The 16,134-nt window shown below is 40.2% G+C and overlaps 1 protein-coding gene and 1 long non-coding RNA gene across 2 annotated transcripts in view; one reads left to right on the plus strand and one right to left on the minus strand.

Annotated features, from left to right (window-relative positions):
• LOC131308344 (U-box domain-containing protein 33-like) overlaps positions 1-15,799 on the plus strand; it is a 28,358-nt gene extending 12,559 nt beyond the window's left edge. Inside the window, exons 4-8 of the mRNA XM_058335265.1 lie at positions 2,976-3,080; positions 3,756-4,194; positions 8,457-8,987; positions 13,704-14,465; positions 15,403-15,799. Of these exons, the coding sequence (XP_058191248.1) occupies positions 2,976-3,080; positions 3,756-4,194; positions 8,457-8,987; positions 13,704-14,465; positions 15,403-15,585 (2,020 nt within the window). The 3' untranslated portion in view covers positions 15,586-15,799. The remainder of the gene's footprint in view (positions 1-2,975; positions 3,081-3,755; positions 4,195-8,456; positions 8,988-13,703; positions 14,466-15,402) is intronic.
• Positions 58-1,166, minus strand: LOC131308363 (uncharacterized). Its single transcript, XR_009194414.1, has 2 exons — positions 991-1,166; positions 58-891 (listed from the first exon to the last, which is right to left on the minus strand). It is a non-coding gene; the product is annotated as an uncharacterized LOC131308363 (long non-coding RNA).
• Positions 15,800-16,134: the final 335 nt, after the last annotated feature.

Here is a 16,134-nt window from a genome sequence, read left to right on the forward strand (position 1 = left end):
ACCACCCAGAAATTAATGCAGCAACCAAAATTAGTATTGATCCAAGCTACCAGGGTATTGTCCATAAGCCACAGCAAGCAAGCATTTTGGTACTGAATCATGTAAACACCATCAGGTGTCCCTAGAGATGAGAAAAGTTCATAAGAGCCTGAGGGACACCGAAATGAGAAGCTACAATCAATATGACAGTATTCAAGTGTTAGCCTCCAAAAGATCAGCAAGCATCCAAAAGAGTTATAACTTTATTCCTCCAAGAGCCTTCCAATCCAATAGCAAAAACTTACTCTTTCCCAAGACATTGATTGCTACCATTTGCATTTTAGTAGCCAAATGGGGAGAAGAGAATGGTTAGTAGATCTTCTAAAGCATCAAAGGCTAGCAAGCCCCATCATATGCCTAAGTCCAGCAAAAGCACCAAAAGCAAATTAGCCCCATCATATGCCTCAGCCATCAGAGAATGAACATATCCAAAGAGACACCCACAAAAGAACTCAGTTATCAAAGAAAAAGCTAACCTGGCATTAAACACGACGACACTATTTGCTCCAGCACCCTTCAAAATGAACAAAAGAAAATACTAATCTCCAAGTGAAAACAAAAAATGAAGACCAAAACAGATAACAACAAAGCAAGAAAACGGTCCCGCTGCCCGAGAAAAAGATCGAAATAGATACCGGGAATACCGACGCTCGACCTCTTATTTGATCGGGTATTCCTCCAAGAGATGAACACTTGGTCACTACAAAAGATACCGGTAATGCAGTTGAATGAAAATAACACTTAGGCTACCTACATATGAATGTGAAGGGAAATAAATTGCATATTGAAATCACCTCAAGAATCATTGTGGAGCTACGGTCTCCAAACACGCATTACCATGGAGGTCAAAACCTGAAAACAAAAGACCAAAAAATTATAAGAAAAAAAAACCCACCAAACCACCACATAAGCAACCCACCGAAATAAATAGAATTCGCCGAACTTTCTTACCAACTTTGGCCAAGAATGTAAGAGTGCTAAAACCATCAAGGAAGAAGGATTCTTGCTAATCATTAAAGCAAACTTGGTCCCGATGCAACACCATTAAAAAAAATGCACGAAAGCTGAACAACAATGTACTCAAAACAGCTGACCTGTCATCTTGTATATGCAAATAGGCTTCTTGACCACAAAAAAGTCTGCTGAGGTGCCCTAAAACTAAAAAGTCCCCGCCCCGCCCCGCCCCGCCCCGCCCCGCCAAATTAAAAGTAATTCCAAATTAAAAGGAGCTCCCTCTTTGCTCAATAATTTTAGACCATATTGGAGTGTTATTGGACAAATTAAAAGTAATTCCAAATTAAAAGGAGCTCCCTCTTTGCTCAATAATTTTAGACCATATTGGAGTGTTATTGGAGAATAGAGCTCTCACCGAAGGTAGAGGAGAGAAAGAGTGATTGATGTGAATTTTGAGATGTGTTTAATGTTCAAAAGCAGAGAAATCATAGACCAGTACAAAGCTCAAAAAAGTGTACCACTCGCTAAGCACGCTTCCAATCGTGATGATGATGACAGTATTAGAGGGCGATTATACTCTTTGCCCCTAACCCATACAATTACCTGGAAAGAGAAAAAAATGAATTTGCATCAAGAACGACTGTATGGTGAATTTTCACTCATCTATCTTTAACAGTTAAACACCAGAAGCTACTATTGTCCCATAAGATCCAAACATATTGTTCCTAGCACTACGCTTTTGATCTTAGAGCCCCAACAAAAGATGAGAAAAAAACCAATTTTCTACGTGGGTTCTAGTTACTACTCACCGCTTTCCTCTTATCTTAAGTTCGAGAAGACCGCGATCGAGTGTTTGTCCGTGAGACTGAAAATGAAAAAGTCAGGTACAAAAAGGTCATCCAAAGGGTTCACTTTGTCTGTTCGTTAACTGTTAAACCTATTCAATAAGGTCACTGTTTTCGCTCTGTTCGTTCACTGTTAAACCCATTCGATAAGGTCACTGTTTTCGCTCGGCATTGTCTAACTTGGTCAATAATAAAACACATTCAAACCACTTAAACAAACAGTAGCTCACAATTGAACTCAAATATAGGAAAGGAGGCAGGTAATGATGGGTAACTTCAGTTTTGGAAATGGTTTACGGTAAGAGCCCAAGAAATGGTTTTCCAAGAGCCAAGAAACCCCTTGGCAGGAGGAGCACAATCAAAACTACACAAAACCCAGTCACGATTTCTCTAATTATTCAATTTTGCCCAATAAATGGTTTTCCAAGAGCCCAAGAAACCCCTTGGCTGGAGGAGCGCAATCAAAACTACACAAAACCCAGTCACATGCATTCTCGCAAACACGTTGTAGGCATCTTTCAAAGGCCTAAAACATACCTTCTCAAAAGCAGAGAGGGAAGAGGGCCAAGAGGGGTTTGATTTTTGTGGTGGTGTTCCTCTTTTTGAGGTGACGGCCGATGGTCGGAGTTGCCGGTGATAGAGGAGGACGGCCGATAGTCGGACTTCCCATGAACACTTCTCTTCCCTCACAATGCCTCTTGCTCATTCTCCACCATGGTGATTGCTATCTAAACGTTTGTATGAGAGAGAGGGGGGGTTTTGAAACATGGAAGGGAAAGACAAACTACGGTAAAGGAGACATGTATGGCAGTTGTGTAATTTAGCTTAAAACTATGGGCACTTTAATGAAATGAGGAGAATGCCTTTCAACCCTTGGATCAAACAAATCCAAACCATTTCAACAACTTGTCCCCACACCCTTCTATTTTATAATAGAGATTGCTATCGGGTACAGGTCATCAGGTATCTTGTGCTTTTATGATCACTGTTGAAAGTTGAGGTGCAATTTTAAATAACACACAATACATAGTTCTCTGGATAGAAACTAGTATGGCAATTACATGCTAACGTTGCTGATCCATAAAAAATAATGTTTACGTGCTAAGATCGGTAACCTTTTAGCCTTAAACATTGCAGGAACATGATGGAGCCAAAGTCCAAGAAAGCCATTTATGTGCACTCACAAGCTCCTATGTCTTGTCACATTTGGTTTATCTGTAGAGGGAACCTCATCAACATAAGGTATGCTCGATATCGTTGTTCTTACAACTCAACCAGACACGTCAGTCCCAACTATTTGACGATGGCTGTATGATATTTCTTCAGCAGTGACGTCTTCGTAAAAACACATTCTCAGTTGCGACATTTTTTTCTTAACTATTACGCCCTCTGTTCCACAATGTCAATCCCTTTTTGGAGGTCCAACTTCTCAAGGGAACGTGTATTTAATACACTCAACTTCAAAAGCAAAGGTATAAAATTGCAACATTGCCCCTTTATCACTAATTCTAAATGTATTCATGACTCTTTGAAGGGGATAGTATGGAAAACTCATTTCAAGGATTCCAACAAATCAATAAACTACGCTTTTTCATTAAAAAAAAAAAGTGAACATGCATTGGGGGACATCTCAAAGAGGAAAGATAGGCAAACAAAAAGGGACAGAGGGAGCATGAATTTACCAATAGTTAATGCAAAAATACTAGATAAGATGATATCTGACATTTATGAAGAAGCTTTTAGGCCTTCTTAACATCACTGTGGAGCATCTGGTGAAAACATTCTCGAATCAATTATACCATTGAACAGTTATGAGTTCTGACTGCTACTAATTTCCCTTGTCACAGATTGAATGGTCCTTGAAGCATCTTTTGGTTCAGTGTTTCAATTGCTAATATTTGTTTCATATCTAAACAGGGAAGGTAGATTAGGAGTTAGTGTGGAGGTCGCATCTCTGATAGGGCAGGCAAGTCCATCCACTGAAAATGGAAAGTCTGGTTTTTGGAGGTCAAGATCTACTACCAAACTGCAGAATGATCAGCAAAACCTCAGTACTTCTGTTCCCGACTTCCGCAGAGTAAGGTCTGATGCTGGTGGAATGAAAGTCTTTGCTTTGTCCCCAAATGGCTCAAGAGGGGTAACTCCTCACTGCACGTTAACTATTGAAAGGAGCGTTGATCGATGGGGTGAATTTTCTTGGAGGAGTCCTTCTCTAAATTCACCTTTTTCATCATCTGGTGACATGGTCTTCAATTCTGCTTTGACAGCAACTCCAAGAAAGGAGGATGGATTAGAGTCACATGCTATCCATCATTCGCAGGATGATCATCGGCACACATCACCTTCCAGTGTACTGGTACGTATAGGATAACTATTTACCCATTTGTGTACAAGTGTTAGAGCATCCTTATCAGCCTCAATAGATTTTGAGCCATATTATACCTAAATATGCACTATTCTATACTGACTAGGCAACTTTCCAATCCACAGTGCATCAAGCTCTTCATTTCAACTCTATTTCAACAAAATATTCTTTTGTTATCTTCGTTTTATCGCAATATTATCTTTGATTTTGTCTGGTATTTTGCCTTGGAAACCACTATCGGACAAGAACTCGCCAAGACTGCCGGTGACTGTTAGTGAACTGAAGTTGCCAAAACACATGTTCGGCGACAAATTCAAGAGTTGAAGAGGCGAGCGATTGCCTAATGAAGGAAACCCATTTGTGATACTGGTAGCAAAGAGATCCAAATACTCCAATTTTTACAACGCAATACTGAAATTCCCTCAATTAATATCAAATCATACCCAAGTACAAGAAGGAGCAATATATTTCTGTGCAGATGAAATTGAGAAAAAGAGTGAGGGAAACTAGTGGCTGGGGATCGGAAGTTATAGAGAGAGAAAGAGATACAACCATGAGTATGACCATGGTGCAAGATAATAGGTGTAAACAGAAAGAGCCCCAGATCGAGAGTGGAGCAAATAGAGGCCATGGCACTAGAAAGATTATTACGAAGAGAGGGACCTGAGGTCAGAAGTGAAATGAAAACAATAAAAACAAAATAACTAGCTTTTGAACAGTGACTCGGTACCTTTGACGAGTCACTATATCGTTTGCAGAAAATGACGAGCCACAGGTGAGGCTGATGCAGCGGCAATGTTGAGGTTTCACATGCTACTTAGATTAACAGGATTGTCTAGAGAGTGTGACGCTGATGCTCTTATGGAGCATGTTCGTTAGTTTGATTTGTACACGGATTTGAGACTCCTCGTCATTTAACTTGTATATTGTAGACACCCCAATCCGGTCTCCAAATGATCTTTAAATTCCCCAATGATGAAACAAAGGAACGATACCTCTTAGAGCTTGAATGTGAACTTCTAAAGCCCAAGAGCCAGGAAAAGCCCAAAAGAAGCCCATAAAGCCCAAAACTGGACCTGAACACCGCATGGTGTTATCACCTAAACCGCACGGTGTAATTTGACTATTATACTGCATGAGGATTTGTGGTACGCCGCACGACGTTTCAAGGAAAAGTTCTAACAGGTTCAAAAAGTTGTCGGCCACGCTTGCTGGAGCCATAACTGAAAAATGGCTTTGTAGAGAATATCAATAAATTTTATTCGGCCTAGAAGCCACCTCCCCTCTTTGCATTGATAATTCTTGGCCCTCTTGCCTATAATTACTCCACACCCCCCCCCCCCCCCCCTTTTAGTTGAAAGGCACCCCTTCCATTCCCGAGAAAGTTACTTTGACATTTTCTGGACACTCTCTCTCTCAAGAAATATTCCATTCTTCTATCTCTTCCAAAGCTTAGTAAACTACTGACTTTGGAAGATCGCAATTCCAAATCCACGTTCTTCAATCCACATTCAAGCTCAAAGATAAAGGTGAGGGGAGCTTTCTACAGTCTCGCTTAGCCTCTTTGTGTTAAGCGTTGACTTAAAAATCACTTTCAAAAGTAAACAAAGCAAAAACCAGTGACTGCACTGGAACCACTACACCGTGCGGTGTTTTAGTACACCGCACGATGTAGTGGAATCCAGCGCGCGGTGTATTGTTTCCAGTATGCTTTTCTCGTTCTGTTGTTTCATTTAACCCATGGATCATACTTGCTGCCCATTCTGCTGATACTATTGAGAGACTGTGCAGGTGTATATCAGAGCATAGCTTTATGGTATGGATCACTTTTGGTTTGTTTAAAACATTTCTAAATACTTTAAAAGAGATTCTTGAGTATCATTTCCTATGATCAAATGAACCGGAAGGATCTAATCACTATTTTTCAGTGGATCAGAAAGGATAAAATGATAGAAGCTGTTTCCTAACCCATGGTTCATTTTATCTTGAAAATGTAAAGCTGTTCTGAAATATACAAGGAAGTACACCACATTGTGTTGTACCATATACACCGCACGAGGTTCTGAATAATGCTGGTAGACTGTTGATAGAAAGGTACACCGCACGATGCATTAATAACACCGTGCGATGTATCTGCTACACCGAGCGGCTTTTATTATGACATGGGTAGATTGTTGTACTGTTCTCATTTCTGCGCATAATTCATCCATTTGGTATCTACTGTACAGTAAGCACTACGAGCATGTTTAAGTGATATATCCAATCCCATGTCCCTATCCCGTACTTGTTTTCTAAAGGTTTAAGTTTTCCAAATGATATTAATTTTCCCCCTTTCAAAATGTTTAGTAGAGACCGCTTTTTACCGGGCGAGTGGGTTGCTTTTTTCAATAAAATATTTCCCGTTCGTAACGTGGCCCCCAGACTCAAATCTCAACGTTTTCAGAAGGCCAAAAGCCTTCTTTTCCAAACCAAACCCTCGGTTTCTCGGATCATCCATCTCAAAAATTCGGATGGCGACTTGAGCGCGCCGATTGGGGAGCCCACATCTCTCAAGCAGGAGTGTTCTGAGTTGATTTAGTGACTTAATCCTTTTAAAAAATTATTCTGTAAGTTCTGAACGGGCTCGTGACTAGAGCAGGAAGGACATATGAAGGATGAACCTTATGATCAGCTGGAGCAAGCTATGGCTGCGGCAGAAAATTCCAGACAAGAAGCCTTTGACGAGTCAGTGAGACGTAGGAAAGCAGAAAAAGATGCCATTGATGCTTTCCGTAGAGTAAATTTATAGTGATCATGCATTAGTTGTTGTTCGTTATGTTGGTCAGATGTCGAATACACAATGCAGGCTTGTGATTTTCATACTTATCACGGATAGGAGATATACCATGAGAGAAATGTCATGCATACTTTTGCATGTCAGAATGGTCAACAAATTACTTACTTTTGGTGCTCAACTTTCACATGAGTTCACAATCTTCTAGAGGGGAAGACAGAATTCTAAGTGCACAATAAATGGAACTCTATTGTACTTAATTTCTTTGTAGTGGCCCATTGGTTGTGGATGTTTGAAACTTTGGCTTATGCGACCATCACCTGTGCTCACAGTAAATGTTCTGTGGGTGAAATTAAGCACTGAAAATTGAAAACCTCAATGATCTTACCAGTGATTTAAAAAGCGCGAGGCGCAGCGCAGCGCAAGGATTGCGCTTCGGAACTATGGGCTATAGCGCAGAACACAAAGGCGCAAGAAAGGCGCTGAAGCGCGCGCTATAGCGCAAGGCGCTGAGGCGCGTGCAGAACACAAAGGCGCAAGAAAGGCGCTGAAGCGCGCGCTATAGCGCAAGGCGCTGAGGCGCGCGCTTTTTGTTGTGAGGTAAAAATCAGTCTTACGTTCGCGATGCATTGAATAATTTCTTCCTTTAAATCAATGGGAGCCCTATTCAATCGACAAACCAGATCGAGCAACAGCCTCTTCGACGATTCAGAGTCTCGGACGATCGGACCCAGCTTCTTCTTCTCTGGTCTCCCTCTCCCTCTCTGATTGTTGACTCCAAGTAACAACTTCTTCTTCCTCCTCTCACCATCTCACGTTTGCTTCCTCCTCCTCTCACCTTCTTTTTCCTCATTTTCTTTCTATTTTCACCGATTGTCTAGGACCCCCCTTTTCTTTTTTCTTTTTTCTCCTGTCACAACCCCCCTTTTCTTTTTTCTTTTCATTTTTTCCAGTAGTAGGACCCCCCTTTGCTTCTTTTTTTTTTCTTTTTTTTTTCACCTATTTTTTTTTTGTTTTTTGTTTCCAGCTCTGTTTAAAATATTTGTTCAGTTTGTTGTATTTATTTGTACTTGTTATTTGTAGATGACATCTGAAAATTCTAGTAATGCCTATGCATGCCTCTAGATTTTATTGTCTTTAATCCTTTTGTTATGTCTTTAAGGCTAAACATTATTATGTTAGCTTTTCATGGATGATATGTTATGTTTAGTGTTTGGTATTTTCGTTTAACCATTGACATGTTATGTTTTATGACATTTGAAAGTTTTACAAGTGTTTATTTGTGTTGAAAACTTGTTCTAATAAAATTTGCCTTGCGTAGAATTTTTTTTTTTTTTTTTTGCGCTTCGCGTCAATAAAGCGCGAGCCGCGCCTTGCGCTTTGCGCTAAAGCCCCAAGGGATCGTTGCGCCTCGGTGCGCCTTTCGCCATTTAAAACACTAGATCTTACATAAACGGTCCAATTGACTGCCAATTTGCAGGCTAAAACATCAGAAAGAGTATATACTGAGGAACTTAGACAAAGGAAAGAAACTGAAGAAGCACTATTAAGGGGGAGAGAAGAACTTGAAAAGATGAAGCAGCAGGTAGATGTAGTCTTGGATGAGCTCCGTATTTCCACGGAACAGAGATCATCTTTGGAGACCCAAATTGCAAACTCTGAAATGATGGTACAGGAGTTGGAACACAAGATGTTCTCTGCTGTGGAGCTGTTGCAGAAGTATAAGAAGCAAAGAGACGAGTTGCATGCAGAGCGCAACAAGGCACTCAAAGTTGCTGAGGAGCTGAGGAAAAATCAAGAAGAGGCGGCCTCCAAAACCATTGCACCTCAATTATTTTCTGATTTCTCTCTCGCCGAAATTGAAGGAGCAACTAGAAATTTTGACTCCTCCTTGAAGATTGGAGAAGGGGGTTATGGAAGTATTTATAAAGGTCTCCTTCGTCACACTGAAGTGGCTATAAAGATGCTACACCGTAATAGCTGGCAGGGTCCTTCAGAATTTCAGAAAGAGGTATGATGTTTTGTTTGTTATTCTCTATGCATTCATAGTACTGACATTCCTTGAGCCATAGATTTACATAGCTGGAGGATATAGTTTGAAGTACAAGGTTGAGAATCTTGCCTGCGAAATTATATTGTTTTGTTGTAGAATTGGATAGTGTGAGTTATGGCACATTTTCAAATGCTTTATTTCCAAGGATTCTGATCAACACCTTAGTTAAGTAGATAAATCTCTAATTGTTGGGTGTCACCCTTGGTCTTCTTTCAAGCGACTCGTTCCAGTATGTCTAGCTTGTAGATTTGGTGGGCATACATGTTGCCAAAAAACTCTGCTATTAGTTTCTCCCTTAAGAGTGCTGACCGTGTCTTTCCTTTCAACATTTTCTAAAGCAACCTCAAAAACCGGTGTCTTTCCTTTCAACATATCCTAAAGTAACTTAACAAACCACACACAGGGCGTGACTTAACATGGAAAAACTTACTAGCAATGGATTGTTAGTTCAGTTTTAATTTATAAAAAAGAGAAGAAGAAGAGAGAATAAGATTTACTTTGTGGCATTGTTATGGAATTTATTTGGTGCGCAAATGATGAATCAGGCATTGGGGTTATACTTGTAATAGTGATTAATCTGAGGAAATCTGTTTTGGATGCACAAGTGTTAAGCAAATTCGCTTCCCTCCACACTAGTGCCTTATACATCACATCACATTGTATCAAGTGGCGGCTGCACAGCCAGAGAGTTATTATTATTATTTTTTTACTAGTAGTAATTTTATTTTAGGCCTTATTTGAACACTCAGTCCAATACTCCAATACATTATGAGCACCAATCAGATAGCTCATGGTTGAACACCTCATACATTTGACCAAACAAATCCCACAAGCGTTGTACCTAGGGCTGTAAATGAACTGAGCCGTTCACAAACTGTTCGATGCTCGGCTCGGCTCGGTAAAGACTCGTTCAAGTTCGACTCGTCTATTAAACGAACTGAACCTGAACCTCCATTTTAAGCTCGTTCCATAAATGAGCCGAACCTGAGCCTAATAGTATTCGGCTCGGTTAGGCTCACGAACTTGAATGTTACTACTCCTGTATATTGTCGATAGTCGATAGACTCGATATAGAGTTACAAACGACGACTTCAAAGTTAAGGTTTCTCCACCGCTTCTCTCCGCCTCCTCCACTACCTCTCTCTGCCACCTCCACTGCCTCTCTCCTCCTCTACCAGGTATTCTTATACTCTCTTATTGTTTGTTTCCAGATTGGATTTTTTTTCCCTACAAAATCTCCTTCTCTAATATTGCAAGACTTCATTTATGTGCCAAATTGATTTCGAAAAACTCTGAGATGAAGGGAACGAAATCCCCTCCTCTAATATTTCATGTGTTTTTTTTTAATGAGAATTTAAGAAGGGCTTGTATCTGTATTTTTAGGGTGTCTTGATTTCTGTTAATTGGTGGTTATTTGATGCTGTATGTGCATTTTTGTACTCTTTTTATTCTAGTTTGTAAGGTTATCTTGATTTGGATTTGTATCAGTATTGGAATTAATTCATGACATTTGTAGGGAGGTATTTCCGAACAGGCCCAAGAAGAGCCCGAACACGGTGTGAAAGAAAAGGTCAACGCGCTATGGACCAGTGACATGAGAAGTCATGGGTCCAGAGAGGTTGTACGAATCTTGGTTCAGTAAAACACGAGAAATTATTGGACCAAATACAAGGAAAGTGACATGTGATGCCACTGTTCAGGTAACTTGTTCGGCAAAGAGAGAGCCGAACAGGAGGAGAGCTCCTAAGGAGGAAAAGGTCCAAATAATTGATAAAGGACCAGTTACATGTGAAGTTACATGTGAAGTGACTGGTCCAGGCCGTCTGTTCGGCCATGAGATGGCCGAACAAGGAAAGAAGTTCTATCAGACGTTGAAGTAGAGGGAACACTCTGGAAGAGTCCAGAAACAGTGGTATTCCGTTAAAGAGTGAGATCCCGAGAATGTAGGATCTGTAAAAGATACCCAACGGGAATGGGATGTTCGGCCAGCTATGGAAAAGAGTCCTAAAAAGACTAAGGTAGCAAACTGATAAAGGAAACGAGAATCCTTGATATCCTGGGTTTCCTTTACGAGATAAGGAATCCTAGGGTGACAAGGATGCTTGGGCAGCAAGCACCTATGAATCTATAAATACGAGATAAACTTAGAGAAAAAAGGTACGCAAGATATTGCATTCATAAGTGACTTCCTATTGATATTTAGGGTTTATTATCCGTACGAGATACTAACAAAGGCATCGGAGGGCCTTTGCCACGAGAGGCAAAGGTGCACTCACTCCTTGTCTGTTTAACAGGTCAAGGGTTCCGACGACAAATTAGGGTTCCGGTCAAGAGGCACGAGAGGCCATTACAATCCAATGCTGGTCTGAGCACTAATTAAATTTGTCCACTTACAACATTCTAAACAGGGTCTATTCTAGTGAAGGGGATCGGGAGATGAATTGTATTCGAACCTGAATTTGGGCCCGAGCTGTATTCGAAAATGAACTGTATTCGAGCCTAAATTCGGCTCGGTTCGGCTCGTTTAAGTCTAACGAGCCGAGCCCGAGCTTTGAAAATTTTTAACGAGCCGAACTCGAACTCCATTGTCCAGGCTCGAGCCAAACTCGAGCCTCGCCTACGCCTTACCGAACTGATCCCGAATATCACAAGGTTTGGCTCGATTCGGTTCGTTGACACCCCTAGTTGTACCCGTTCGATGCACATGACAAAAAACAATTTGTGCGGGCCTGACACTTTGTAGTGGGAACCACCCAAATGTGTGATGAGCTATGGAGCACGGGTACCGGTATGCAGTACGCAGTACGGTACGGGTACGGAAAACGACAAAACCCCAAAAAAGTAGGGTACGGGTGCGGCAAATATATATATAATTTTTTACAATTTTTTATTGCATAAAATAAAATATAAATACTGTGTTTGTTTCCCATTTTAGTTTTGTTTTTCAATCATTACCCTATTTCTTTCTCCAATCGTTATCCTATTTTTTCAATTATTATTTTGTCATCCCTCTCTATCTCTTTCTACTCATTACTCATTTCTCCAATTATTATCCTATTTCTTTCTCCACCCACTAACAAAACTAAACTAAAATAAAATGGGGAACAAACACAACTTCATTTTACCAACAAAAAGCAACATAGATAAAATTATATATGTAAAATTATCTCATAAAAATAACATTTTTTTTGTACAATACTAATGTAAGTGTAATTTATCTCATACTAAGTTCTTATCCAAATGAGAGTGGTTGGATGTATAATGCTTTAAAAACTTCAGGGCTGAAGGTGTATATTAATTCAAAGTTTTGGCCTTAATATGCAATTTCTCATATAAAGTCACAAAACACATGAGATCAGATTTAGGGCTTCATTTTCAAATTTCAACGTGAGCAGGAGGATGACGGCGACTGACTGAATCTCCCCCTCTCTCTCTTGTAAGTTCATCTCTCTCTCTCTCTCTCTCTCTCTCTCTCGGGCTAAAACGTACCCGCAAAGTACCCAAGGCGTACCGACGGAGTACCCTTGCCGTACCCATACCCGCAAATTACCCAAGGCGTATCGACGGAGTACCCTTGCCGTACCCAAAGATACCAAACATACCCTGTACGATTTTGCCATCCCGACGCCGTACCCGTGCCCGGTGCGCGTACGGTGACATTTCCAGAGTACCCATGCTTCATAGGTGATGAGAGATGAATTGGCCCCCCCACGTGAAAATGTCACTGGGGCATTGGATAATTTTTCCTCAATTCCCCTAAAGTCCCTCTCCCCCTTCTCTTTCCCCTCCCCACGTTCTCTCTCTCCCTCCCCCTCCCCCTCCCCCTCCCACTCCCACGTCCTCTCTCTCTCTCCAACTTTGGAAAAAATTAAAAACAGAAAAATCTAGAAAATTAGGGATATGGGGGTTTGAAGTCTTGAGAGGCACAAACACATTTGCATAGAGTATGTATTGATTTAAAAAAGAGAGAAAATGAAGGATCTATTGGTATCAATATCGTGCCCTGCCCTGCCCAGCCTTCTCTCAAAACAATAGTTAGACTCAATGTCTATTGCCTATGGTCTAAATGAACTAATCTGGTATTCACAACATTAATTGATTTTATTGTGTTTTTTTTTTTTTAGTTAATGGATTCATGGACAAATTGTTCGGAAAAAAATTAACTATGTCGCAAGATTCATCGTTTACGGAAACTTTTGTTGATCGCAACACTCAAGATTCTTCTAAGCGAAGCTCTATTGACTTGAACCATCTTTCTTTGGATTCAAGACTAAGACAAGAAATCTTGTCATATCATCCTAATTATAGGTAGGAAATAAGAAGAGCATATCTTGAAAAAAGTTTGTGCCAATCTATTTGCCACAATTTCCTTAAAAAATATATGATCGATTAATGCACCAGTTTAATCCTATTTGGGTCGAAATATGAAAACTCATCGAGGACAATTGTAAAACCCTATGTATTTTTATGCTTTGTTACCGCACTATTGATACTAAAGTGTGAGATATTGTTTATGTATTGTTGGCTAAAGGAGTTAGTATTGTTAAGATAATTTACACCTTGGTACAGTTTCTGGAGTCCCACTGATCCTATCTAGATATTGCTCATTGCGACCTGTTCTTCTATAGTTTTTATCTGATTTGGACACCATCTGAATTTTTCTCTTTTGTTTAGGTCAATATTTTGTCCAATTTGAGGCATCCAAACCTTGTAACTCTCATTGGAGTCTGCCCAGAAGCTTGGATTCTTGTCTATGAATATCTTCGTAACGGAAGCCTTGAAGATAGACTGAGCTGCAGAGACAACACTCCCCCATTATCTTGGCAAACTCGAATCAAAATGGCAACAGAGCTATGTTCTGTTCTTATTTACCTCCATTATTGCAGTCCCCGTGGAATAGTTCATGGGGACCTCAAACCTGCCAATATTCTTCTAGATTCCAACCATGTGTGCAAGCTCAGCGGATTTGGAGTATATCGCTTTATGTCACAAGACGAATCCTCAAGCAACAACACAATACCGTGTTGCAGAACTGATCCAACGGGCGCTTCTGCGTACATGGACCCTGAATTTCTTGCGACAGGAGAGCTGACTGCTAAATCAGATGTCTATTCATTCGGAACTATATTACTGCAGTTGTTGACTGGACGAACTGCTCTGGATTTGTTAAAGGAAGTGCAATCTGCATTAGATAAGGGGAGTCTGAAAGACCTGCTTGATCCTACAGCTGGGGACTGGCCATTTGTGCAAGCCCAACAGTTAACTCACTTGGCAATGAGGTGCTGTGACAAGAACTGTAAAGGCCGGCCAGATCTTGCATCGTATGTATTGAGGATGCTAGAACCAATGAGGATTTCATGCGGAGGCTCATCGTTTCGGTTGAGCTCTGAAGAGCATTGCCAGACTCCACCATATTTTGTTTGCCCCATTTTTCAGGTAGGACAATAGCTTCTTATTGTCATTCTTATTATATTTTTTGGTTAACTATTTCATATAAAACTATCAAAATTTGGAAGAATGTTCGAAACACTTCTACAGTTCCTTTGGAAGGAGATTTTAGGTGAGAAAAGAAAGGACTACGGTTTCTCACCAAATATCACCATTTTTTAGAGAATGGTGAGAAACATAGTAGAGCGTGCATATGTCCACCATTTTCTCACTTTAGTCTATCTAAATAAGTAATTGGATGTTGTCATCTATTTACTTTCTCCCAAAGGGACTGTGAATGTAGCCTACCCTTGTTAGTGTGTGTCGCCCATCTTCACTCACGACAATATATGAATTCTGTTAAGCTTCATTTGGATGAGTGTGTTTGAAATGAGGGGATTGAGGTTAGACTGTAGCAAATTGTCGGAAGGTTAACTATTGGAGGGAGTTTTTCTTTTTCCTGTGAATTGCTATTGAAAGTAGATTAGATTGATCAAATACAAAAAGTAGAGAGTGAATAGAGAGCGCCAAAATCTGTCTTGTTTAAATTCATGGGCAAACATGATCTTTATGGAACGATTAGAAATAACAAGATTTGAAAAGCTATGTCAATTCCATCAATCTAAAAAGATATATAAAATTGAGGTATAGCTTGCAGCTCACCATTCTCCTTCCATAATCTACACCTCCAAAATAAGGTATGTACCTACACACATGCATTAACAAAAAAAAAAAAGAAAAAGAAGGAAATTTGCTAATTCGTAGTTGTCTCTTCTTTTTCCTGCTGCTAATACGTGATCAGGCCACCCAGATACAAGTTGCTTAGCGTGTTACGCATAGACTTCAAATTTATGCATGTTTTGAAGACTACTTTTATCACAACCCTGCTTTTCTTGATCGATGTTAAATGGTAAAAGGCGTTTGTTTGGTTGGATCAAACTCGCAGGAAGTCATGCAAGATCCTCATGTGGCAGCTGACGGCTTTACCTATGAGTTGGAGGCTGTGAGAGGATGGATAGACAGTGGCCACGATACTTCGCCCATGACTAACCTCAGCCTGTCACACTGCAATCTTGTGCCGAATCATGCTCTTCGTTCTGGTATTCAGGAGTGGCTTCAACAGCCATGAAATGTATACTAAAGGTTTCACGATTTTGTCACGCATTGTCTTTATAGTAATTGTTTTTCATGCTTCTTTGTTTAGTTGTTGGGTATTCTACTTTGAATGATTGATTGAGAAGAAGTTGGATTATCTTCCTCGGAGGTAATCAGCATCATAGTCATGTATAGATGAAAGCGCCAATATACTTGCTATGCAATGTCTTTACATTTTTTCCTTCAAATCATTACACACGTCACACGGTGTTTGCCAATGCAATTAGACAGACACGAAGTGGGTACAAACACAAAGTAGGTTAGGATCAAAGAGAGTGAATACAAGACACATAATATATTAGGGAAACACTGACTTGTTTACTTGCTTGATTTTTACAATGGGGAGAACCCTCCTTTTATAGGCTTAAGGAGGGGATGCTTACATCATTACATAGAACACTAATAATACTACTTTACTGCTCACAACTGCACCTATTACATCATGTCAATAGTACCCCACTTTTCCTCTGCTAGCTTTTACTACACTAGCATTTACTACATATAGACTTTACCATTCATGCAC

The sequence above is a fragment of the Rhododendron vialii genome, chromosome 1a (assembly GCF_030253575.1).
Source record: "Rhododendron vialii isolate Sample 1 chromosome 1a, ASM3025357v1".
Taxonomy (NCBI): Eukaryota; Viridiplantae; Streptophyta; class Magnoliopsida; order Ericales; family Ericaceae; genus Rhododendron; species Rhododendron vialii.